Consider the following 25,151-nt stretch of genomic DNA (forward strand, 5'->3'; position numbering starts at 1 on the left):
AGAAGCTTTCTAAATAAGATAGAAATGGACAGCCATGCTGAGGTACTGTAGTGAAATGAATGGGAGCTTAGCGGCAGTATCCTGGCATGGCCTTCCAACATGGCCACACAATGAATGGAAAACACTTTTAATATATTAAAAAACCCACAGGACAGACCAGAAGAACTGGGTTATGTCGCCTTTGGGTCAACAAATATATATATATAATAATGTTGTAGGCTAAAATCTGTTCCTACTTGACACTTGTCATTTTAGGTACCTATGTAATACATGTTATCTCAGCGGTTCTCTAAAAATGTCATCCTTCCATCTGTCCATCAAACCTATATGCATAGCAATATTTCGCTGCTCTCGTGGAGCCTGTTTCCTGCATCAGGCACATACAGCTATTTTCTATTAATACAGTTGTAAGTGCTTTTGAAGCTTTAGGGTAAAACCCATTTATTTGTGATACAGTAGATGCTACCCTAAAGCCAGATCTGATCTTCAAGCGTATTGTTTAGCTTAGATGGATTACAATGCATCTCCATTAATGAGTAGAGCAGATGACTATACAAACAAGCAGACAGAGATAATCTGTAGAGCGGATTAAGTTACATGCTCAGTAATGATCTAATCAATTTCACTTTTTTGTAAAGTCTTCACTGTGTAAACACAGTCAGAGATGGAAAAAAAAGGATCCCCGCATATTATGTACCTGCCCCATATTGAACCACTTAAAACTGCAAATAAAAAAAAAATAAAACAAGTGTCATTTACATGAAGGTAGGCACAGTAATTGAAATGTATCAAAGACATAACAACTGAAGCAGCACAATGCTTTAATGTTTTCTAGCATCTCAGCTTGGGCCACTTCCCAGAATATATATTATGAGAATCACTTAGGAACACAAAAGGGTTTACAGTCATCCAGCGACTGGAGTTTATAGAACGACTCGCGTGTGTCTCTGGACCCATGTGCAACCATAAAATTCTAGACCTATGAATTGCAAATTGTATAAACTCATGGGACGTTTAATCTAAATACAACTATAACAAGAGGATGCATGTACAATAAATTGTAGCCTGCTTATGCCTAACAGGAAAATGAAGGAGGGGAAACTAGAGCAAGCTGATTAATGTGTCTGTAGAACTCAATGTACCTGCTACAAGGATACATTTAAGGCCAGACAATGATTAAAAAGCACGCAGATCTGTTCCGTTTTTAGATGAATGTTCACATTTGCTGCATTAGAATTTTCTCTCCGATAGTAGTCTTACAAGATATAGATGAATGGTCCACAGTCTACCATGGGGAGTTTTAATTGTAACAAGTAATTTTTCAGCACTCACTTAACAAAATGTGTACTGGTTAGACTTCTGATTTCTAGCTTACAAATAGATGTAAAATACTCATTTTAAAGTGTCTAGACAAACAGAAATTTGTCTCTGAATAACCTGGTCATTATTTGAACATTCTACAATGGCGGTCCCTTCTTCAAAGAACAAAAGACGTGCAGCTTATTTGTAAGATGAAAAAGAAAGAAACGGACGAATTGTGCCCACTGCAGGGAACACGGCTGCATCAATTCTCTAGAGAAAGGTAAAAAAAAATTAGAGACTGTGATCAGATTTGTTACTATGACAACCAATACCATTTCCACTCTTAAGGACCCTATTAAGTCAGGGTGACAACTTAGTGTAGACCACAAACGTCATCTGTACTTCAAAGATGTGATCATTAACAGTATTCTGAGAATAGCAAATAAATGGCTAAACAGTATATAGGAATAGTTACCATAGGTAAGGATTTTAGCAGAGTAAAAATTCTCCTTGAATCATGAACTTTATATATGCTCCAAAGATCCATCAGGTAGAGCAGAGAAGCCTGGCACTACAGTATCTGGGAATTGTCAGAACTTACATATGCATGAAGCTGAATTTCCTTCCTAACATTCACCTATATCTATGTCAGAGTGGGGTCTGTGTGGACATACAATGGATTTTATGTCGAATAATTTACTTGTGGAAAGTGAATGGTATCTTATCAAACCTTAGCCATACACTGCAGACCGAATCCACACATTGGCATGAATCTTAAATCTGCACTATGTCAGCTGTTGTGTTGCATCTGCTGAACGTTTTCGATTTATTTGCATATATACTTCAGTACGGCAAAATCCACAATAAATTGGCATGGTAGCAATTTTGAAAATATATTAAAGTGAAAAATAAAAACTGAAAATAGCCAGTTTAGCGCTTCCTCCTTGGCTTCACAGCTCGGGCTCTCACTCCAACCAGTGCGTCCACAAGTATTCCAGCATAAAGTATTGAGTCCAGCTCCCAGCCAGGTGAATGCAACTAGAGCTTTATTTAACATCTTGCTCTGTGCACACACTGCGCGACCCCCTTCCCCCACAAAAACAGATGCCAATGCATTTTAGTTGCCACCCGCAGCCATAGTCACGGCTGTGCTGTAATGGCCAAGACTAAGGTTGCGGATGGCAACTGAAATGCGTTGAAGTTTTTCTTTTTTGAGGGGTGGGGGGGTTGCCACCCTGTGCACAGTGCAAGATGTTAAATAAAGCCTGGCTGGGAGCTGGAATCAATCCTTTATGCAAAAATAGAAAGTGTCTAAAAGAAAATTTGTCATTTTTGCCTATAGCAGCCAATCACAACTGAGCTTTAATTTTGTATTTTGCTCTTGAAAAATTATAGTTGTTGCTATGCAACCAAGAATTTTTTTCTTTAGATGTTTTTTTGACAATTTTCTTAATTTTTTTTTTCTTTTTAGTTTTGAATTTGCACACCTAAAAATCTGCAGCAGAAAATCCTTAGCATATCCACACTAAAATGCACAATTTGGTGTAGACTTGGTTAAGAGAAATGCTGTGGGGATCATGTACTTATACCCTTAAAGTTGATCTAAAATATACTGCCCTGTTTAAGAGGGACGTAGTGTCATGACATCACAAAACTTTTGCATAGCTAGTATGTTAAACAGCAAAAACGTTTGAAACCAATAAGAAAAAAAGAAGCCACCTCCCAGTTTGTTCCACTATTTAGCATATTCATGAGCCCAGAGCTCCCCCACACGAGTGACTGACAGGTAACCCACCTCCAGGCAGTGCTGTCCTGGTCGGGTCAAAGAACGGCCAGTGTCAGTGAAGATCAGTGAAGTGCAGTGCCGGATGAACTGTATTTATGCCGAATTGGGATGCGAGCGCATCCGCGTGTGCCCGCATGCCAATTAACCATAGTACACAATGGTAAGTGCGGCCGGAGCCGCACTTTCCATTGTGTGAATTGACAGTTCTGTGCGGCCGCACATAACTGATATGTCAGTTTTTCCTATGGCCGCTAGGGATCCCGTCTGGAGTGTATACTATGTGTATACACTCCGGCCAGGATTCCATTGACTGCTGTGCAACGTAAATTTTCTACTAATCACGCCCGTTGTTGCAAGTCGGCAACAACGGCCATGATTAATAGAAAATTTTCGTTGCACTGCAGTCAATGTAATCCTGGCCGGAGTGTATACACTCAACTGTTTTTATTATAAAGTGCAAAACCCCTTTTTACAAAATTTTGACCAAGTGTAGGCTGGTGGCAGAATAGCAGTGGGTGCCTGAGATGTCAGAGAGAAGGATAAGGGGTTATGGGAGGTGGTAATTATGGTATCTGGTATATGCTGTGCTGCAACATCAACAACATGAATAGGGGCAGGGCCGATTCTAGCTTTTCTGCTGCCTGAGGCGAAAATTAAAATGGCGCCCCCCCCCCCCATGCTAGAATCAATTGTGTAGCAACTATTCACACGTCGATACCTCAGCTATAAGTAAACTTATTTTCTCATTGTGTATTATGATGTTCTGCAGAACCTCATAATACACCTCAGCTGCTGCAGAACCTCATAATACACCTCAGCTGCTGCAGAACCTCATAATACACCTCAGCTGCTGCAGAACCTCATCATACACCTCAGCTGCTGCAGAACCTCATAATACACCTCAGCTGCTGCAGAACCTCATCATACACCTCAGCTGCTGCAGAACCTCATTATACACCTCAGCTGCTGCAGAACCTCATCATACACCTCAGCTGCTGCAGAACCACATAAGCCTCCTACTTTATAAAGAACCAGTGTATGAACCTCTTATGTACTGCAGGGTGTAAGTGACAAAAACTTCACTTACAGGCTGCAGCACAAATATAATTAAAGGGCATAAGAGAAGGAGAGGTCTTCTTCACTGCGCTGCACTGGTGACCCCTGACCTCTGCACGGAGCCCGCACATTTTTCTACCTACTGGCAGCTGGAGATCGGAGGTCAGGGGTTATCACTGTACAAGAAGTGAAGAAGCAGACCTCTAATTCTCTGAAGCTCTTTAACCCTTTGTGCTGCAGCCTGTAAGTGAAGTCTGTGTGACTTACACACTGCAGTACATGAAGGGGTTAAGTACTCTGACAGGCTCTGGCATGGTCGCTCCAGCACAGGGTCCAGGAAACGCTGCAGCCGTACTGAGACCCTGTCTGTGAGGTAAGGCAGAGAGGCAGGGGGTGAAGGAGGGGTACGGATCGTGCTGGTCTGAGAGGCCACAGTGAGACACTGTCTCTGTGGGGCAGGAGGGGTGAGCGGAGCTAGGCCATGCTGTGCTTGGGTGGAGGGGGGGCGCCATTGCCACTCACTCTGCAGCATCCCCCCTGCCCACCCGCTCACTGTGCAGCCTCCAAGTGGACACAATAATAAATTAAAGAACACTTACTCTTCTCCTCAGCTGTGTCTTCCTTCTTCTGGGGCCTGGCTTCCCTCATCTCCTTCTCCTTCCCCTTCCGGCTCCTCTGAGGTGCGTCGGAAAAGTGACGTCAGCCATCAGAAGTGTGCTGTAACAGACGTGCCTGCGCATGGCACGTCTGCTAAATGGATGTGATTGTAAAGGGGCTGAGCTGGGGGGAGCTGGACCCAGCCCCGGAGTGCAAATGCCAGACGCAGACGCCACTGGTGTCAGGGAAGGTTCTGCCGCCCCCTGCAGGACCCCAAGAGCTGCCGCCTGAGGCGGAAGCCTCAGCCTGCCTCATGGCAGAAGCGGGCCTGAATAGGGGAATATCCCTAACGACTTCTGTAAGTCTTCTATTATGCAAACAGCTTAGGTGCCATACCTTTAGTTGACTAGAAATGAAAATAATTTTTAAGGTCATATTGACATTAGTAATAAAAAAAAGGCCAACCTACCACTCTGAAAGCGCTTATGGTAGCAACAAACATGGGGTGTTCCCTGCCTTTTGCCACGCAAGTGACGCAACTCAATAGTGCAAGGGCATCCCTGGCATTAGGCAACAGATTTGTTTTCCTTGTTACCTCATCTATTTTAAGGAAACTGAACATAATTAAGTCTGTTCCACAAGTTTCACAGTCTTTCTTGCTTTCTTCCTTTTGTGTGGTGTGATTCATCACACATTTTAATTCTGGATTTAGACGTCTATTTAATAGATGGCAATCAGACTTCTTTGTATGGAAAACCTCTGACAGTTAATAACATGTTCAGCCTTCCCACACTAATTTTATCAAAAAGGTTTATCCTTAAAATCGATCTTAGGTTTTAAGTAAAATCAGAATGTGGCAATAATGAATACAATGTGAGAATCAAATCTTTTAATGCGTCTCACAGATTTCATGACCTTCCAGTGTTTCACAGTGTACTCTATTAACGGCTATTTTTCTTTGTTACTACAGTAAAAGTCTTATTATTCAGCAACCTACGGTGTAAGATTTATAAACAATGTTGTCCAAAGAGGACCCAGCCTTTAACTGTATTATATGGGGGAAACTGCAAGTCCAACTTCAATTTCCCATCAGGAAGAAATGAAGCACTAAACAATCTACAGTGTAATGTGTAGACTGGCTATGTCTTGCATGGACATGCTGAGTCCCCCAGAGAGAGATGCTTTTTGTATCCCTTCCTTTTTGGCTAATAGATGTGGGTCCTCACTGGGCTTTCCATTATCAACCCAGTAGTAACCCTAAATATATGGTTTCTATTTACAGAAGAATATGTAGCGTTTTCATAGCTGAGCATCAGAAAAAGTGAAATAGAGGATGACTAGGCACTGTAATGAGCACTTATATGTACATATATTTCATATACCTTAAAATTTGTATACTTTACTGTAATATCTGTGCTGGGTTAGTGAAGTTTAACTTCCACAGAAGTAAATGGATGCTGAGCTGCAGTAAGGGTCCTATTAGACGAAACGGTTTTTAACGATTAACGACTAACGATAAACGATTGTTAACAAGACTGGTTATGGCTAACCTGAAATCGTTCAGCATATTACACTGAACGATAGTCGCTAGTTACGATTGTTACTATGATTGTTACAATGATCGTTTACTCCTTCTGATTCTAGCAAAAGAATGAACAATGTGCAATTACACTAAACAATTAGTAAATAAATGCAGAACTAGAGTGAACGAATGTGGAATTACAGCGAATGATTAGTGAACGATTAGCGAACGATTCACAATGATTTTAGGGTCAGATCAAAATTAACAATCAACAACACACTAACAATTTTTCGATCGTTGCCAACAATTACACAGAACAATTATTGTTACAATTGGAATGACATAATGATTTTTTGCACAATAATCGTCCCGTGTAATAGGGCCCTAACCCAGCATGATCACTACACAATGTATGGAGCTGTCAGCTTCTGAATATGGTGGGAGCAGGGTTGCTGGGTGCCCTCAAAATTATTTTACATTGATTTTTCTGACATTGCTTCTGATCTTCCTCTCAACTAATTTCACATTGTGACCCCTGTTTAGAATAACCAAAGGTGCTGAACTTCCATTTTACATTTTTTGGCTACTACTCCACATTCTTATATGCTAATATAAGTGCAATATGTAATATGTATAAAAAATGATTAAAAGGATAAGCTATATGAGTTAAGCAGCCAGACAACTTAGGATTTTTTTTTGTTTGTTTGCTTTGATTTTTATGACAGGTTACCTGCTGCTTGTCTTCCTCAAGAGACAGTGACCCCAAGACTATTAATTATATATATTATGCATAAAATATAAATATAATATCATTTGTTGAAAGTACTGAATACTCACAGAAACTACACAAAAAGGCTTTGTGGTCTCTATGTCAATACACAGAGAGTATACATTTCTACACATGGGCAGGTGAAATAAAATGAAATTAAACATTTTTAATTATTCTTTTTCCCTTTGTAATTTATATGATAATTTGTCCTTGCTCAGGAGCTTGGAACAGCTATTAAAATTCACTGAAGAAAAAGACAATATGAGAACTGTACATTTTGTACACACATTAACAGTTTTTTTTTCTAATTTGAAACTATAGGTGTTGATTATATTTGTTACATATTGGGTTTAAATGGCAAGCCCTAATAAGAAAATGATAAAAATCCAATAGAATGCTCCCAAATTGGATAAGGGCCATTGAAGCATAACATCATGGAGCTTACAGTACTTAGACAAAATAACTGGAACACAGTTCTTTTTTTATTAATATTAAGTGGTAGGACTGACTTTTGTGCATAATACAGCTGAAATACCTCAAGGGACAGACAAATAGAAATCCTGAACTAATTTTATGTCGATTTTGTTCTACCCTTCGACTAATACAAATGCTAATTTCCTTAATGGAAAAACAATGTGGGAATGTACTCCAAGGCTGCTTCTCAGATTCGCTCTATACAGGCTCAAAAATATTTTATATTGGTGACTGGACTGGACAAGATAGATGCTTAATAGAGATGAGCGAACCTGGAGCATGCTCGAGTCCATCCGAACCCGAACTTTCGGCATTTGATTAGCGGTGGCTGCTGAAGTTGGATAAAGCCCTAAGGCTATGTGGAAATCCTGGATATAGTCATTAGCTGTATCCATGTTTTCCAGACAACCTTAGAGCTTTATCCAAGTTCAGCAGCCCCAGCTAATGAAATACCGAAGGTTCGGGTTCGGATCGACTCGAACCCGAACCCAGTTCGCTCATCTCTAATGCTTAACTGGACCATGGGATGGAGTTGTGTGATACTTCTAGCTGTTACTTTACCTTTGAGGATGATGATCAGAATCAAAGAGTGCCAAGATAGAGACCCTTAACCATACTGGAACCCCCACCATGTTTGACAGTGGGTTTAGGGCAGTAATCACAGACCACAGCCGAAAGTAGGAAAACCTATGAAATTGGATCCATCAGACCATGTCATTTATTTCCATTTATTCAGTAGCCATGTTTTGTCGCTTATGCATCATTAAACACGCTGCTTGATGTTTCAGGATGTCGACAAAGATTTGGACATCATTTTTGTGCTGTGCACAGCAGACAATTTACGCTTACACTAGTGAACTTAAAGGGAATCTGTCAGCTCTGATTCACATTTCCAACTGCTGACACTGTTAGAAAGCTGTTAGGACAAGGAGGCACATGGCACATTTCATATATCTGTCTGTGCTTCCAGAATGTAGAAAAAGGCTTTTATTCTCTGGTACAAAGTGTCTAGGAGGCTTTTCCAATCTCCCGAAAAGTTGCAGATTGGAAGCTGGTGAGGAGGTGTTACAGCTTAATGGACTTTAGGAGCTCAGGAAAACCTCTTTGACTCATCATACTACAGAATAAGAGCATTTTCCACCTGCTGAGAGCATAGCTGGATATATGAAAGCAGCCATGTATCTCTTTGTCTTAAAAGCTATTTAACAGCAGTTTTGACACATAAATTGCTGCAGACAGATTCCCTTAACCGGTTCCAGCACGAGGGCGTAACTGTAAGTCCTCGCGCGGGAAGGAAAGTTCAGAGCTCTGAGCCGCCGCGGTTCCGGGTGCGGCATGTAGCTGCATATGCAGCTGTTCACTTGCGGTCTAGTGGGGAGATTGCCCCCCGTGATGTTGTCACGGAGGATCGATCCCCGCGTCTGGTGCCGGCCGGGGTCTGCACCGAATTGGCACTGATCCCGGCTCGGTATTCTATCGCTTTTGGCTGCTGCAGCCAACACTATAACTATACAGCATAGATCTCAATGAGAGATTAGTGTGCATATACTAGAAGTCCCCCAGGGGGAATAACCCAAACCTCAGGGGGGCTTCTAGTATATGTGTAAAAAAAAAAAAAAGTGTTATTAATAAAAACATAACATATATATATTATTTATAGTGTGTCCTAAAAAACAAAAACTTTTAACCTTGCAGCCCCGTGCCCGACGGCCATGGCCTAGAGTGTTTGTGCCTTAGGCCTGCACCGCCTCTCCATCCTTCCTCCCCATTCTCGGCACAAGTGGTTTGGAGGGGCAGATTGCAGGTACAGGGTCACTTCAAAGGAAATTTATCTACTAGGTTTTTTCTTGATCAGAGCCAGATACTGAAACATGCTTTTTATTCCTAAACTGTTTCTATTTTCGGATTGTAATTTTTTTCTTTGTACATTATTATAAGGTACTCGCCCCTTAGCTGTCTTTCCTGCCCACTGCTGCATGGTGTAGCAGAGCTGACGCACATGGTATAGCTATGTGCTGCATAACAGGCATCTGTTAAGCGGGGGTGTAGTGTAGGTTTAGATCTGTACTTGCTGACTGTGAATGAAATCATTCTAGTTCCTTCCATTGTCTAATAACATCTATAACACTTACAATATACCTAGCTGTGACAAATAGACAGGTACATATGCCTGCATTCACTGACAGCAAGCAGAGACAAAAACTATAACGTTTCATATTACAAAAACCTAGACTCAGGGTGACAGGTAAGTCTATGGTAGCAGCACTTTCACTAGCAGTGATCAGGTGCATGGAGATGATGCAGATGATGTCTCAACGTCCATAGACAGCTAACCCAGCCCTCAGAGAAGAGATCACATGTCCTGTGTCTACAAAGAGAGGGGGAGAGAGGGAGCTGAGTATTGTCAGAATGGACCCAGAGAAAATGATTTTAGATATCCAGAGCAGGTAAATATGAGGGGAAAAAAAAAACAGGAAAAGGGTACAAGATACATTATACATGTAAAGTAGACATACTGTAGGGTGGTATTGGGAAGGGGGTTTGTAAAGAATATTGTTTTTGTTACTCGGATAACCCCTTTAAGTCTAGTGGTGAGAATGCAAAATTATTTTAAAATAAAAAAAAAAAAAAAAGAAAAACATCACAAAAATATATTTAACATAAAAATTCCCTTTAAGGGAATGTACCAGCTCTGTAGAGTTTATTCCGATGAGTTTATGGCTGGTGTGTGCATCAGGACATGCAAGGCAGCAAGGAAATAATTTGGTCATGGCAGGAGTTTATTTTGTTTTGATAAGTATGTTTTCACAAGTCAAAAAAGATGTCTGGTGTGTGTATCTACTGTATATATGTGTCAGCCAGCGTGTGTGTTTGTGTATGTACGTTTATGCTGCAGTCTTTAGTCTATACACTTAAATCTGAAGTGGAGCGACTATACCAGCCAGTAACTGCTGCCAAGCAGCCCTGTAAACAGCCACTATTTCCTCAAAGACTTCAGAGGAAAAGGGCTGTGTGGACAACATTTTGTTCGAGGAGAGTGAAGCAAAAACATATTAACTTTGGCTTCTCTGTATAGAATTCTTAGGTTATGTTCACACCTAGTAAAAAAGAAAAAAAAAACACAATACAGCAGTAAAAAGGTATATATTGCGGCCATATTTTGAATCTAATAATGTGTTACATTAAAGTCTGTGAAAAAATGTCAGTCTGCACACATTGTAAAAAAAATGTAAATCTATCTATCTATCTAACAACAGGATTAGGGCAGCGTTTAGAAGTGTGAAAAAACATTGTGGTTTATTTAGCCAAAAATCAATCTATCTCCTATCTATCTATCTATCTATCTATTTATCTCCTATCTATCTATCTCCTATCTATCTATCTATCTATCTATCTATCTATCTATCTATCTATCTATCTCCTATCTATCTATCTATCTATCTATCTATCTATCTATCTATCTATCTCCTATCTATCTATCTCCTATCTATCTATCTATCTATCTCCTATCTATCTATCTATCTATTTATCTCCTATCTATCTATCTATCTATCTATCTATCTATCTATCTATCTATCCATCTATCTATCTATCTCCTATCTATCTATCTATCTATCTATCTATCTATCTCCTATCTATCTACCTATCTATCTATCTATCTATCTATCTATCTATCTATCTATCTATCTCTCTCTCTCTCTCTCTCTCTCTCTCTCTCTATCTATTTTACTATTGTTCGTGTCTGATGTTAATCAGAATATCTTTTGTGCATTTACATGCATGTAAAGAATGCATGCAAGAAAGGCCATTACAGGGGCATCCCTGAAGCTTGTGAGGTTACCAACCAGAAGAGAGAGCATTCTAGATTTAGCGCAATGTTTCACAACGTCTTAGTGTAAAAAAACACAATCTTTTTTTTTTTTTTTTTTTTACAATGATGGACATTTTTAATGATCATGATCACTAACAACGGTCATCACTATAAAAAAAAAAAAATCAAATTTTCACCTAAAAAAGACCATGTGGGAACATTGTAATGAACATTGTGGGAATATTGCAAAAACTGATTGCAGTGGAATCAGCGTCCGTTCTTTACTGCAGGGGCATCATTGCACTGAAGTGAATGCCCCCTGTGTTCACACATCGTTATTTTAACGCCCGCTGTAAAGAATGAGCGTTAAAATACTGTACCTGCCTATTATTTCCGGATACTGTTCAGTGAACAGCGTCCGGAAAAAATAGCTGTTCATACAATGTAAAGTGCGTCGTTGGCACATTACATTGAAGTGAATGGTTAACTGATTTGCGGGCACACCTCACAGTGTCTACATGTTAATGTTGAAGAAACAACATTCCTGCACTCCAATACAGAAGTATCGGCTGCAAGAATGTCCTGAATGCAGCCCAGCGGCCGGCAGTTTAGCAGCGTCCGTTGCATAGCAAGCTAAACCAAGTGTGAACATAGCCTATAAGAGGTATAGAAATTGAAAGTAGGGTATAAAATTAACATAAAATGATGCAAAGCAGATTATAAATAAGGCCTCAAATCTGTTAAGGAGGGGAATACAACTTCCTTCAGATATATTAGTGAAAAAAAGAAGAAGGAGTAAAGAGTAATGGGGGAATAGCTTTATTGATTGATAGGGGCATAATCCAAAGTTAGTTGGTGAAACAATCAAGAGCAACTTGAGAAAACCTGATTTTACTGAAAGAGTAGTAGATGCTTGGAACAAACTTCCAGCAGATGTGGTTGGTAAATCTACAGTAACTATTAGATGTATGAGCTTGCAGTTGCTAAGAATGATAAAAGATTTCCATGTGAGGACTGTGTTCTTCTAACACATATAAAAGATGAATGCTTTGCTGTACAAATAGACATGCTTGTCAATGATTGTCTCTGCATGGAGTATCTATGGATTTGCTGGCCTGGCTTGGATTTCTAACTTGATAAACATCCTAAACGTCACGTGCAATTATTTATTTTGCCTATTTGTCACCTTACCGCTCCTGATCTGATCTGGGGATGCCTTGGACAAATGTCAAACAGCAATTCCTTACTTCATCTATCATCAATGAGCACTGTCTATGTGCTTGTTATCTATCACAGGGTTTTCCAAACCATGGCACAGTATCACTAATTGGCAATCAGACCTGCCCGGCTTCTCACACATCTTCACAGGCTCTCTATAGGTGGTCTTAGGAACGGCTGACACCTCAGTGGTGTGTTGCTTACTGTTGCTGATTGCATTCCCGTCAGAACATTGCCTTCATATATGTCTACTTGACAACATCTCAGTAGGTTCTTATATTCCATTTTATCAAAGGAGATCTGATACTGCAGTTCTAAATTACAAATATTTAAGCCGCCATTGACCGTGATTTTTGTATTTTGTACACTCCTTGTTTTTTCATTTTTTCTATATATATTTCAGGGTTTGTTCATGTAAAAGTAAATCTGACAAAGCTGCCCATGCAAACCCACTGTTATTAACAATCTAATAATATTCCATTTTCTGGAATAATTCAATGGGCACATAAACCACACAGCTTACAGCCTGCTCCTGCAATCACTCACTGGGGTTGTTGTGACGTAAAGCTTGGAATAGCTATATATATACCAAGCTCATAAACTGTTCCATATATTTATATGAATATTTACGCAGCTAAAACTTTAGAAGCAGAATTTGTACATAAGCGAGAAACCATAAGATGGACCCAGTAGCATATATGTTATTAAAGGGGTACTCCAGCAGGGAAAAAAAATCTTTTGAATCAACTGGGACCACAAAGTGCCAGAGATTTGTAATTTACTTCAATTAAAAAAGCTCCAGTCTTACAATACTTACCAGCTGCTGTATGCCATGCAGGAAGTTGTGTATTCTTTCCAGTTTAGAGAGCAGGAGAGGTTTTCTATAGGGATTTGCTACTGCAATGGACAGTTTCTGTCATGGACAGAGGTGGCAGCGGAGAGCACTGTGTCAGACTGGAAAGAATACACCACTTTCTGCAGGCCATACAGCTGCTGATAAGTACTGGAAGACTGCATATTTTTTTTTTAATTTACATTAATTACAAATCTCTGGCACTTTCTGACAGCAGCTAATTAGAAAGTATTTTTCCCTTGCTGGAGTCCCCTTTTAAATCTCTTTTACTAGACAACTTGACAAGGTGATATAATTCTAAAGCCAACATGCTTAAATTAGAAAAAAAAATGGAAACAAGAATAAAATATGAATGTGCTACTAAATAAAAGTAACTACTGTCTTAAAAGATTTAGTACTTTTATTGTTTTCATTTGCATCATTCACATATGAAATAAAATGTAGAACAAAACCTTGCTTTCCAACATCCAGTAATGCATCTAGGGGCCTGTTCACATCACATGTTGAGTACTATATCAGAGGCATATTCCAGGAGTTCTCAACTCCTCAATGCTGTAGCACACTCCACTGTAAAAGCATACAGTGTGATATGCCCCCCGGGAGACTTTTTTTTTTTTCTGCACAAGAGCTGGTGATGCGGCACCAAGAAGTAAATAAGCTGGAACAGGTATGGGCTGGATACTCACAGCCAGATGGCTCCATTTAGTGGCAACATGGGAGCATGCGGCTCTTGTTTGTGAAAATATTGGGAAGAAGGCTTTGAGCATTGTGAAAAATCATGTGACATCACTGGAGCTTCCTGATGTATGTTTTTTTGTTTTTTTTTTTAACAGAGGCCTTTGACAAATACCAAACAGTATCATCCAGGACTCAAAGGCTATCATGTCACAAGTTTCTGTCTTATTCCATGCTTTTTTTCTGTATGCAGACAGGAACCAAATGAATGGGTGCTCCTTTTGCCCTGGTGATAATGAAAGACTATGGACCTGTCTATTAGGTACATTGGGAGCCTTTCTAGAAGTCACAATACATGTAGAATATAAATGCAATGTGAACAGCCCCTAACATACATCAGCCCCAAAATTAGCTGTTTATTTTTGCGCTATTAGGAAGAAACCTTTCCTCTGAGTTACCTTTTTGACAATAACAAGTCCTTCTTGCGTCTCCTTGTCTGTGATGATTTCAAACATGTTGTGTTCATCTCCATCAATGATTTTGTATTCTGTCTCGGCATTCACACCTTCATCTGCATCATTAGCTTTGATTCTACCAATTGTAGAACCCACAGGGGAAGACTCTGGGGCCCTGAATTGATACGTACCTGGAGAATGAAAAATAGAAGCTTTCAAAAGTGTTTTAATGGTCCCTTCACAGAGCTTCAGAAATATTATTTGAACAGACTTGTAACAAAAATACAGCGAGCAGATTAAAGCAACAGAGGTAGTTGAGCAACGAGTGCATTATTGGAGGCAGACAGGGGAATTAGGTAAAAATCTGAAATAATTTTTATATTTTTGTGATACATTTCCCTATGTAGTAGTGCAGACTTTGAGCAACAAATAAGAAAACAAGTTGAGTTCTTTGTAAGTTGCATATAATGAAGCATCTAGAGACATGCAGATCTGGATATTGACTTGGGAGGTCTGAAGAGGAAGCACTGTACAAAACTTTCCAACATTTTATAATATGTGTATATTTTATCACTTGTCAGCCTCTAAGACCACTACTATGTATGCACCAGGCTAAGACTGGCATCTGAAGTGGTCAGATTTGCATTTCACAGTCACTGACATGAAGTAGAATAGGTTCTCTTAAGTCTGGCAGAGCCACATGAATGACTAACATCCACAGGATGAGCCCAAACCCTTTCTGACACTGTCATATGACTAGATACACATCTTCCTTGCAGCATCCTAAATTCACTTGTAAATGCAGCCCCAGGCATTACTGATCTTAAAAAAAAACAAAAAACATAGCTTAGTTTTATATCGACTCTATATTTTGCACCAGTTGTAATTGTAATTCATTTAGTATAGAATAAAAAGAAAAGATTTCCTCCCCCGTAACTCTGCTATGTGTCAGATACCAGGATTGCATTTACGCTATGTTCCCACTACAGGAACTAGACTTGATAATGTCCGTCTGTAATTATTAATAGACAGTCGCCTTTCCCCGCTAAATGACGGCACTTTTCTGTAGTGGGAACATAGCCTTTACATGCTCATTATTTACTAGCTGCTTTTGCAAAAAAAAAAAAAAAATCTTTTTCATCCGTTTAAACATTGTTTAATTTTCACTCAAAATGCTGGTCGTATTTAGCTTTTATTTTACTGTGTGAACCTAGCCATAGACAGCATGTTGTGGGAGGTGATAGGGATCAGAAGTGGGAAGATACCTTATTGGAGCACTAAGCTGGCTTGGTGCTCAGTCTGAACAATAAGATGTTAATGAACTATCCCGCTTGCTTGCTCAGCCAATCACTGGCTGCGCCCATATCAAACAATGATTGAGTTGAGCTGTCACTGCTGAGACAAATCCATCTCAGAATTGGTGGCGGGATCATTTAGCAGGGGATCCAAAGATGCCACAAGAGGAAGGAAGAATAGCATCTTAATTATTATTTTTATGCAGTAATATATAAAAGGTTTTCCAATGCTGGCGTACCCCTATAATTCCTTCCTGTGGTTATCATTATAATGCTGCTGCTATAACCCAGTTATAATAAATGCAATGTAAAAGAAATAGTAAAGTTGCCAGTGTTGGGAGAAAAAAAAGATTGGAGTGGGCCCGGTGTTACCAACTGCAATTCCTATAGTCGCAGGTTGACCCAGTTCCTATTTTAGACAACATATTTTCTTGATATACTGTATTTTTTAAAATATTTTTTACTGATTTGCCATTTTGTAGGTCCTATCAGTACATTACATTATAAAGACTTGTTCACTTCTCACTGGAACATGATCCAGTTTCATAAAGAGTGTCTTTTGCTGTGTGGTTAACCCCTTAGCTCTCACAGTGGTATTAAGATTGGAAGTATTTTTAGCCCATTGTGTTTCATCCATATATTTTTGTAGCTGCAATAAACATTTATAATTTTGGTCACTACAGGGGTGCTGATGATTGTTTGTGTGCCTTGTGCACCTATTTGTTCCTTTGTGTACATCAGTGTTGAAATAGAACTACAGCAATTTCCTCCTGTTCTACATGAGATGCCCAGAGAACGCATTCACCTCCTTCTGCCAGGGACGCAGCATGTGAGAACACATGTGGAGGAAAAAGACGCTTCAAACAATAGGTTCCAACTCTAAATGAATCATGTTAGGATATTTCAACATGTAAATTTTGCAAAAACATTCTTTAACAGTTTTACACAGTGCACAAATGGCAACGCCTGGCGAACACAATAGAACGGCCTATTTCTCGAGTGCAAATCTTTCTTTGGCCAATAATCCCAAATGTCTGATTGGGTTACATTGAAAAATGTTCCTTTGTGTTTTTTTTTTTTTTTTTAGCAAACACTACAGCTGTAACGGACAGCCTAGGGCTAGACAGAGGACATTTGAAATATTGACTCCATTTTTATTCCATAATGCAATTACAGCACTTTTGCGTGGCTTTCTTCCTTTGACTTTTGTTTTATGGTATTGCTCCCTGACAAACAACAGTGGGAGTTTAAAGACAGTTGCTACACTGTGATGAACTCCGAGAATAAAATAAGTTAAAGCTTCAGAGATTTGAAATGCACGCCGAAGAAAATGTGTAAAGATACATTCATTTCAAACATGATTACATTTCATGGTTAAAGGAATCACAAATAGTTTCTCAAAGGAATAAATGTTAGGAGCTCTTGTTCTGGGTAAGAGCAGACTCTGTTCAATTCCAAACAAAGACATTATCCTTCACATCGATATATAGGATATACGGAATTCAAGATATCCTGGTAAAGCCGGAAGGCTGAAAAATCTGCCAGCAAAATAAATCAAAATGCTCTGCAGAGCAACATTTAATGCTATTTTCATCCCTGTGGGTTTAAAAATGCGAGGAAACCGCTTCTCTGCCTTAGTTCTTATTTTTGCGTAATATGGAACAGCTCAGAAGAAAATAAACAGTAAATGGATCTTACTCTGAGGGAAGCGCGGAGGGTTGTCATTGACATCTGACAAAGTGATATTTACAATGGTGGTGCCGGACAATCCTCCCATCTGTCCCCCCATGTCTTTGGCGTGTATAACCACTTGATACTGCTCTCGGTTCTCTCTGTCCATTTTAGGCAATGCAGTCTTGATGACACCTGCAATAAAAAGCAATAATTGTACAATATTGTAGTGCATCTCTGGAGCAGTCAGTGACAATACGAGTGACCTACATATTGTGTATCTGGAGATCCATAAAAATTTACTGAAGTCAATGGCACTTGCTACAAGATGTGTATTTACAGCTTGCTTGGAAGTGCCTGTGTGGTAATAAAAGTTACGTAAGGTTTTTATTATAACAACTCGATTTTTCCCTTTGGTCTTCTATACTACTTTCTGGCAATAGCCATTTTTCTTTCTTAACAAGGAGAATAATAAAGTTCTCTTTTTATTGCAGTCTAGTTGTAACATCTGTTTATAGAGGCACAGCACAATATACATAGAGCAATTTCCACAAGAATGTGTATGCAAGACTGTTCTCCGGAAATACAGTAAGATGGGGGCAGTGAATGGGGGTTACAAAGGTAGCACTAAACTGGGAGCGGGCAAGGATTTAGGGGCTTTATGACAAAAAAGCTCTTTTATTATGCATGCAGCTAGAAGTGCTAGTCCATGGTTGTAACTAGTCTAGGGATGAGCAAATTTACAGTACTATCGACAGGGCCGGATTAAAGGGAGGGCACCAGGGGCACGTGCCCAGGGGCCTCCACCACTAGGGGGCCTCCACAAGCCAGAAACCGGAAGTGGTGTCTGGGAGCCAGTCCTGTGCTAAAAGCATGAGGAAACAGTACCTGGACACAGCACTGCATGCTGTACAGGGAGGGAGGGGAGGTATAGGGTTAATCCTCTGCAAACAAGCTTCCAGCTGTCTCCTGCCAATTACCTCACTCCCCCCCTCCCCTTCACTGAGGAGTGGACAGCCGGGGACCTCAGCAGCGGAACCTGATCTCTCCAGCAGGGATGTGACATCATGCTGCTGGCTGGAGAATCTGTCACAGCGGCTGACAGGCTGAAGGAAGAGAGAAGACCTGTCCTCTGCCAAGATCAGGTGAGTATGAGGTTTTGTTTTGTGTTTGGGCACATGAGAGCAGGGGCATGTACAATGGGGGCACATTACATCAGGGGGTATATGCTATGGGGGCATATACGATGGGGGCACATTACAGCAGGGGGTATATACTATCGGGGCACATTACAGCAGGGGGTATATACTATGGCAGCACATTACAGCAGGAGGTATATACTATGGGGGCACATTACAGCAGGGGGTATATACTATGGGGGCACATTACAGCAGGGGGTATATACTAGGGGGGGCACATTAGAGCAGGGGCATATACTATGGGGGTACATTACAGCAGGAGGTATATACTATGGGGGCACATTACAGCAGGGGGTATATACTATGGGGGCACATTGCAGCAGGGGGTATATACTATGGGGGCACATTACAGCAGGAGGTATATACTATAGGGAACATTACAGCAGGGGGTATACTATGGGGGCACATTAGAGCAGGTGCTATATACTATTGGGGCACATTAGAGCAGGAGTATATACTATGGGGGCACATTACAGCAAGGGGATGTATACTATGGGGGCACATTAGAGCAGGGGGTGTATACTATTTGGGCAAATCAGAGCAGGGGTATATAATATGGGGTCACATTACAGCAGGGGTATATACTATGGGGGCACATTACAGCAAGTTACTCTTAAACCAAGGTACCACTGTAATTAGATTTGGAGATTAGATTACTATTAGATATAATGGATGTTGGGGGTTGTAATTGATTTGTCATGTGAGCCTGAATGTGTGAACAGGCCAACCCCCCTGCTCTGCTGTCCCAGTATAACTTGTCACTAGTGTAGGTACACTATAAATAAATAAAACTGCACTGTGGGAACATAGCTTTAGGCTTTAAACACAAAGCTGTGTCCACTATATGATACATAGCCCGAAATATAGACTCTGTGCAGCCTATGATATATATATGATATATGATATATATGTGTGCAGTGGCGGATTATAATATGGGCGGTTTGGGCGGCCGCCCGGGGCCCGAGGCTCCGGGGGGCCCATACCGCCCGCCAGTGGCGTCGCTAGGCATGAATATTCGGGCCACAAGCCCCGAATATTCATGCCTAGCCCCGAAAGTATCTTCCACCCGCCCCGCGGCTCGCCAGCGCTAAAAAAAAAGCAGCCGCGGCCTCTAATAGTCATCCGCGGCCTGCTCGCATTGCCAGCTCCCAGGTACCGCCGCGGCGCACGCATCCAATGAACAAGTGCGGGATGACGTCATTGCATACGTACGCCGCGGCCGGCCGCAGCGGCGCCCAGCTCCCGCCCAGCCTCTCTCCTGCCTCTGGAGTCCGGGCGATTATCTTCAGCTGAGTGGCCGGCGTGAGCTTCCAGCAGAGAGAGCCTGTATCCCAGGTCAGAAGCTCACAGCTGCAGCCCCGTGATGCCCGAACTCTATTGCTCGGCGATGACGTCACATGTGCGCGCCGCCGCCGAGAGAAGTTCGGGACCGCGGGGCTGCAGCTGTGAGCTTCCGACCTGGGATACAGGCTCTCTCTGCTGGAAGCTCACGCCGGCCCCGAAGCTGCGCCCCAGCGGGCCTGCCCAGCCTGCCTCTGCTCCCCCTGCCCTCCGGCTGCCCTCGTCCGCTCCGTCTCCCCCACCGCCCCCCAGCCTCTCCCCCTGTTTCTCCCATGCCCCCAAGCTTCTCCCCTGCTGCTCCCCCTGCCCCCCAGTCTCTCCCCCTGACCCCCAGCTTCTCCACCTGCCACCCTACTTCCCATGCCCCCAAGCTTCTCCCCTGCTGCTCCCCCTGCCCCCCAGTCTCTCCCCCTGACCCCCAGCTTCTCCACCTGCCACCCTACTTCCCCTGGCCCTCCAGCGTCTCCCCCTGCACCCCCAGCCTCTCCCCCTGCACCCCCAGCTTCTCCCCTACTTCCCCTGCCCTCCAGCGTCTCCCCCTGCACCCCCAGCTTTTCCCCTACCCCCCTACTTCCCCTGCCCTCCAGCGTCTCCCCCTGCACCCCCAGCCTCTCCCCCTTCACCCCCAGCTTCTCCCCTACTTCCCCTGCCCTCCAGCGTCTCCCCCTGCACCCCCAGCTTCTCCCCTACCCCCCTACTTCCCCTGCCCTCCAGCGTCTCCCCCTGCACCCCCAGCCTCTCCCCCTGCACCCCCAGCTTCTCCCCCTGCACCCCCAGCTTCTCCCCTACCCCCCTACTTCCCCTGCCCTCCAGCGTCTCCCCCTGCACCCCCAGCCTCTCCCCCTGCACCCCCAGCTTCTCCCCCTGCACCCCCAGCTTCTCCCCTACCCCCCCTACTTCCCCTGCCCTCCAGCGTCTCCCCCCTGCACCCCCAGCTTCTCCCCCTGCACCCCCAGCTTCTCCCCTGCCCTCCAGCATCTCCCCCTGCACCCCCAGCTTCTCCCCTGATGCTCCCCCTGCCCCCCAACTTCTCCCCCTGCCCCCCTACTTCCCCTGCCCCCCAGCGTCTCCCCCTGCAATCCAGCCCCTCCCCCTGCACCCCCAGCTTCTCCCCCTGCCACCCTACTTCTCCTGCCCCCCAGCTTCTCCCCTGCTGCTCCCCCTGCCCCCCAGCTTCACCCCTGACCCCCTGCTGCTCCCCTTGCTACCCTGCACCCCCCAGCCTCTCCCCCTGCACCCCCAGCTTCTCCACTGCCCTCCAGCGTCTCCCCCTGCACCCCCAGCTTCTCCCCTGATGCTCCCCCTGCCCCCCAGCGTCTCTACCTGCTGCTCCCCCTGCCATCCAGCCCCTGCCCCCCAGCTTCTCCCCTGCCCCCCAGCTTCACCTCTGACCCCCTGCTGCTCCCCTTTCTACCCTGCACCCCCCAGCCTCTCCCCCTGCACCCCCCAGCCTCTCCCACTGCACCCCCCAGCCTCTTGGGTCCTAGGTGCATCATACATACAATAAAAGTTAATAGTTTACTATAAAGAAATTAGTGTATTTTTTTTCTAGTTGGGGTCGGTTGTGTACGAAGCGGAAGGAGGGGGGCCCAGGTAGGGCGGACAGCCCGGGGCCCAGGGTACATTTAATCCGCCACTGCCTGTGTGCAGTGTATGATATATATAGCCTGTGTGCAGTGTATAGTATATAGCCTGTGTGCAGTGTATGATATATATAGCCTGTGTGCAGTGTATAGTATATAGCCTGTGTGCAGTGTATGATATATATAGCCTGTGTGCAGTGTATGATATACTGTATATAGCCTGTGTGCAGTGTATGATATACTGTATATAGCCTGTGTGCAGCCTATGATATATAGCCTGTGTGCAGCCTATGATACAGTATATAGCCTGTGTCCACCATATGACATAGCCTATGTATGTCATATGCTGCACACAGGCTATATATGCCATAATCCTTAGGGTACATTCACATGTACCATATCTGCTATAGATTATGCACAACCTCAGCCTTTAAGTACTTTCTGGTTGTTCTTTACTGCTTCAGTAAGTGTGCATGGTTGGGAAGTGAAGATGGGACCTAGACTTGCAAATCCAGCTTCCACCTGCGATTCACTACCACATATGCTTGCTGTGGTCGCAGAAACAGTGGGTAAGAGCGCATAGAAAGTGCTGTGTTCTCGCATTGCATTATTAACATAAACACAAGGTGAGAATACACCCCAATACTCACCCCTCCCTCATCTTGTCTCTAGGGCCTGGCATCTTCCTCTGGACTGCAGCCTCTAGTGACCATCACATACAGAACAGAGGAGGATGCTGAGCCATACAGCCAGGAGTGAGGAAGGGTAGGTACTAAGTCCCCTACAGTAATCAGCCACCTGTATAGATCGCAGTATGGCTTTCTTTTTTTTGGGGGGGGGGGGGGGGGGAATGGGGGGCCCCCAACAAAATTGTTGCCCAGGGCCTCCACCAACCTTAATCCGGCCCTGACTATCGAAGCGCTTCGCTAGGCTCGGCGATTGGCCTGCTACCTTTGAACTCCATGCCGCTCCGCTCCCGGTGCTTGAAAAAGCTGGAATCTGCCTGAAGTCTCTGTGGGGATTCCGCAGTGTGAACGTACTCTTAAATGGACATGTTCAATGTTTTGTCCACCCCATGCCAAGCATGTCTATGGATAAATTGATGATTAACAGAACTTGATTGGGAAATACTATGTTATAAGAGAGAGCAAAATGGGCACAGCTAGTGCATGCTCGGCATGACAGTGCAAAGGATATAGCATTATTGACTATTGAGCATATCTGTTGGGATGATGCCTCATCTGTTAATAGTGTATGCATTGATTCAACTCCTTCCTATGTGCAATGCTTTTTATCAAAGTAGCAAATAATGATGTGTAAGAAATAAAATAAGGACATGATAATTACATTTGCATTTCTAAAAGGCATTGCACTTTCAATCAGTGCAGGCCTAGCATTATTAATGTGCAGAAGTAGCTCTGTGAATGTGTTTTATGATTCTAATGAAGACAACACTTAAGGTGTATATGTGTGTGTGATTGTGTCTTCTAACCTTGATTATGTATTAAAAGGGATGACCAAGGCTTAAAGGCGTTATCCAGTGCTACAAAAACATGACCACTTTTGCACCACTCTTGTCTCCAGATTGGGCGGGGGTTTGAAACTCAGCTGAATTAAAGTGAATGGGGCTTAATTGCAAACCACACCTGACCTGGAGACAAGAGAGGGGGAAAAGGGGCCATGTTTTTGTAGCGCTGGATAACCCCTTTGAAGTGTACCTGTCAAGACACATATGAAAAAGCTTTGAGTGTTCGGACCCCAACCGATCCCTAGAATGAGAGGGGAGAGAGGTGCATGGCCACAGGTATATGTCACTTTCTCGATTAAGAGGATAACTTTCTGGGGAATCTATTTGCAACTGTCAATGTGCAAAAAGTCTTTAATAAATGATTTGACATCGAAGACAAGGCAGCGTTATAAAACAACCTGAAGCATAGAGGCCATTGATGCAGCCACTAAAGGAAATCTGCCACATTAAAAATGGAGTCCAATTTGTAGGCCTCATGTTGTGGAGTAAAGGGAGCTAAGCAGATTGATACACAGTTTTATGAGAAACTCTTCCTGATGACTTGATCCTTTATTTATATAAATCTCTGCTCATTCTCGGCTAAGTGGTCATGTGAGCTGTGCTTCTCAGAGATTGACAGCTGTCTGTGAGTATAAGTGTGAAGACAGAGAAAACTGTCAATCCCTTAGGCTAGAATGCAAAAAGAAGTGTGGTAGTGCTCAGTTATTGAGAGCTCTTTACACGCACACTTATACACACAGCCATGAAACTCTAAGTAGGACCACCCACATGACCCTTAGCGCAAAATGAACAGAATAAATAACAGGTTATCCAGAGACCTTTACCGAAAAATGATATATTATTCTGATCCACTCCTACCGCTGTATTCTACACTTTCTGCAGACTGGATTTTCAGTGTGACAGTTTCCCTTTAAGCATCAGAGCTGAGATGTTTTGGTTGTTTTTTTTTTAAAGCAGCAGTTTTCTTTCATTTATTTTGCATTGTGATTGCAGCGTAGTCTTTCATTCTGTGAAGCTTTATGTAAAGTGTTTCTTTGTTATTAATCACGTCAGTTATCCAGAGGCTGACTGCAGTGTCCTTCAGTAAGGTTACAGAATGGAATTTAAGGTGTACACATTCTTTACTTGTTTTTCAATTGTGATGTTCAGTAAAATCATGAAAGGAGTTTGAACCAATCAATTAACTTTAACAGTCATACCTGTCACTCATAAAGAAGTTTAACAGTTTCATGCATGATGATTTTAAAATACTTCTATATTCATTTGGGTTATAGTCATAACAATTAGAGATCAAGTTCGAATCTCGAGCACACTTGGGTCGATCCAAACCTGAGCATGCAGCATTTCAATATTGGTGGCTGCAGAAGTTGGATGGAGCCCTAAGGCTACCTTACTCCACTTGAAAGTTCCGTGTGTATTCCATAGTGTGTGGGAGCCTCCTGGTAGGGTGAGTGCAGGGTCCTGGGATAGGGGCAGGATCTGTACTTATTAGGGCGAATGGTTCTCTGAGCAAGTAGGGGTAGACGGTGCACCTTCCCCCAGTGACAGATAGGGCTTGGCTCCCTGCCTGTTACATTGCTTTGCTGCCCGATCCAGTGACCTGTGATTTCAAGCGGACTACTCCACACCTGCTGTAAGTTTGCTGCTCTGGCTGTTTACATTGTGGTTCGTGCAATATTGAGTATCGTCTGTGTGTTTTCTCCAATGGGCTTCATGTAAATAGATGCATATATCTGGAGTGTCATTGTTTGGCAATTAGCCAGTGGTTTGGAGTTGAGCACTATATGTGTTTTATTTATCTTTTTGTACAAATTGTTTAATGCAAATCTATTACATTTAATATTTTATTGGTATACCTGCTGTGAATATATTCCGTAGTGTGTACATATCCATAGGTTGTGTCCATGTTTTGCACGACTCCCTAGAGCTCCATCCAACTTCTGCAACCACTGGTAACCAAATGCCGCAAAAATGGGTTTGGACAGACTTGCTTGAATATGCTCAAGATTCACTCAT

At 42.7% G+C, this 25,151-nt stretch overlaps 1 protein-coding gene across 1 annotated transcript in view; it reads right to left on the minus strand.

Annotated features, from left to right (window-relative positions):
• LOC138783435 (cadherin-6-like) overlaps positions 1-25,151 on the minus strand; it is a 265,406-nt gene that overhangs the window by 43,008 nt on the left and 197,247 nt on the right. Inside the window, exons 5-6 of the mRNA XM_069958138.1 lie at positions 17,512-17,679; positions 14,522-14,709 (exon numbers count right to left, since the gene is read on the minus strand). Of these exons, the coding sequence (XP_069814239.1) occupies positions 14,522-14,709; positions 17,512-17,679 (356 nt within the window). The remainder of the gene's footprint in view (positions 1-14,521; positions 14,710-17,511; positions 17,680-25,151) is intronic.

Source organism: Dendropsophus ebraccatus, chromosome 2 (assembly GCF_027789765.1).
Source record: "Dendropsophus ebraccatus isolate aDenEbr1 chromosome 2, aDenEbr1.pat, whole genome shotgun sequence".
Taxonomy (NCBI): Eukaryota; Metazoa; Chordata; class Amphibia; order Anura; family Hylidae; genus Dendropsophus; species Dendropsophus ebraccatus.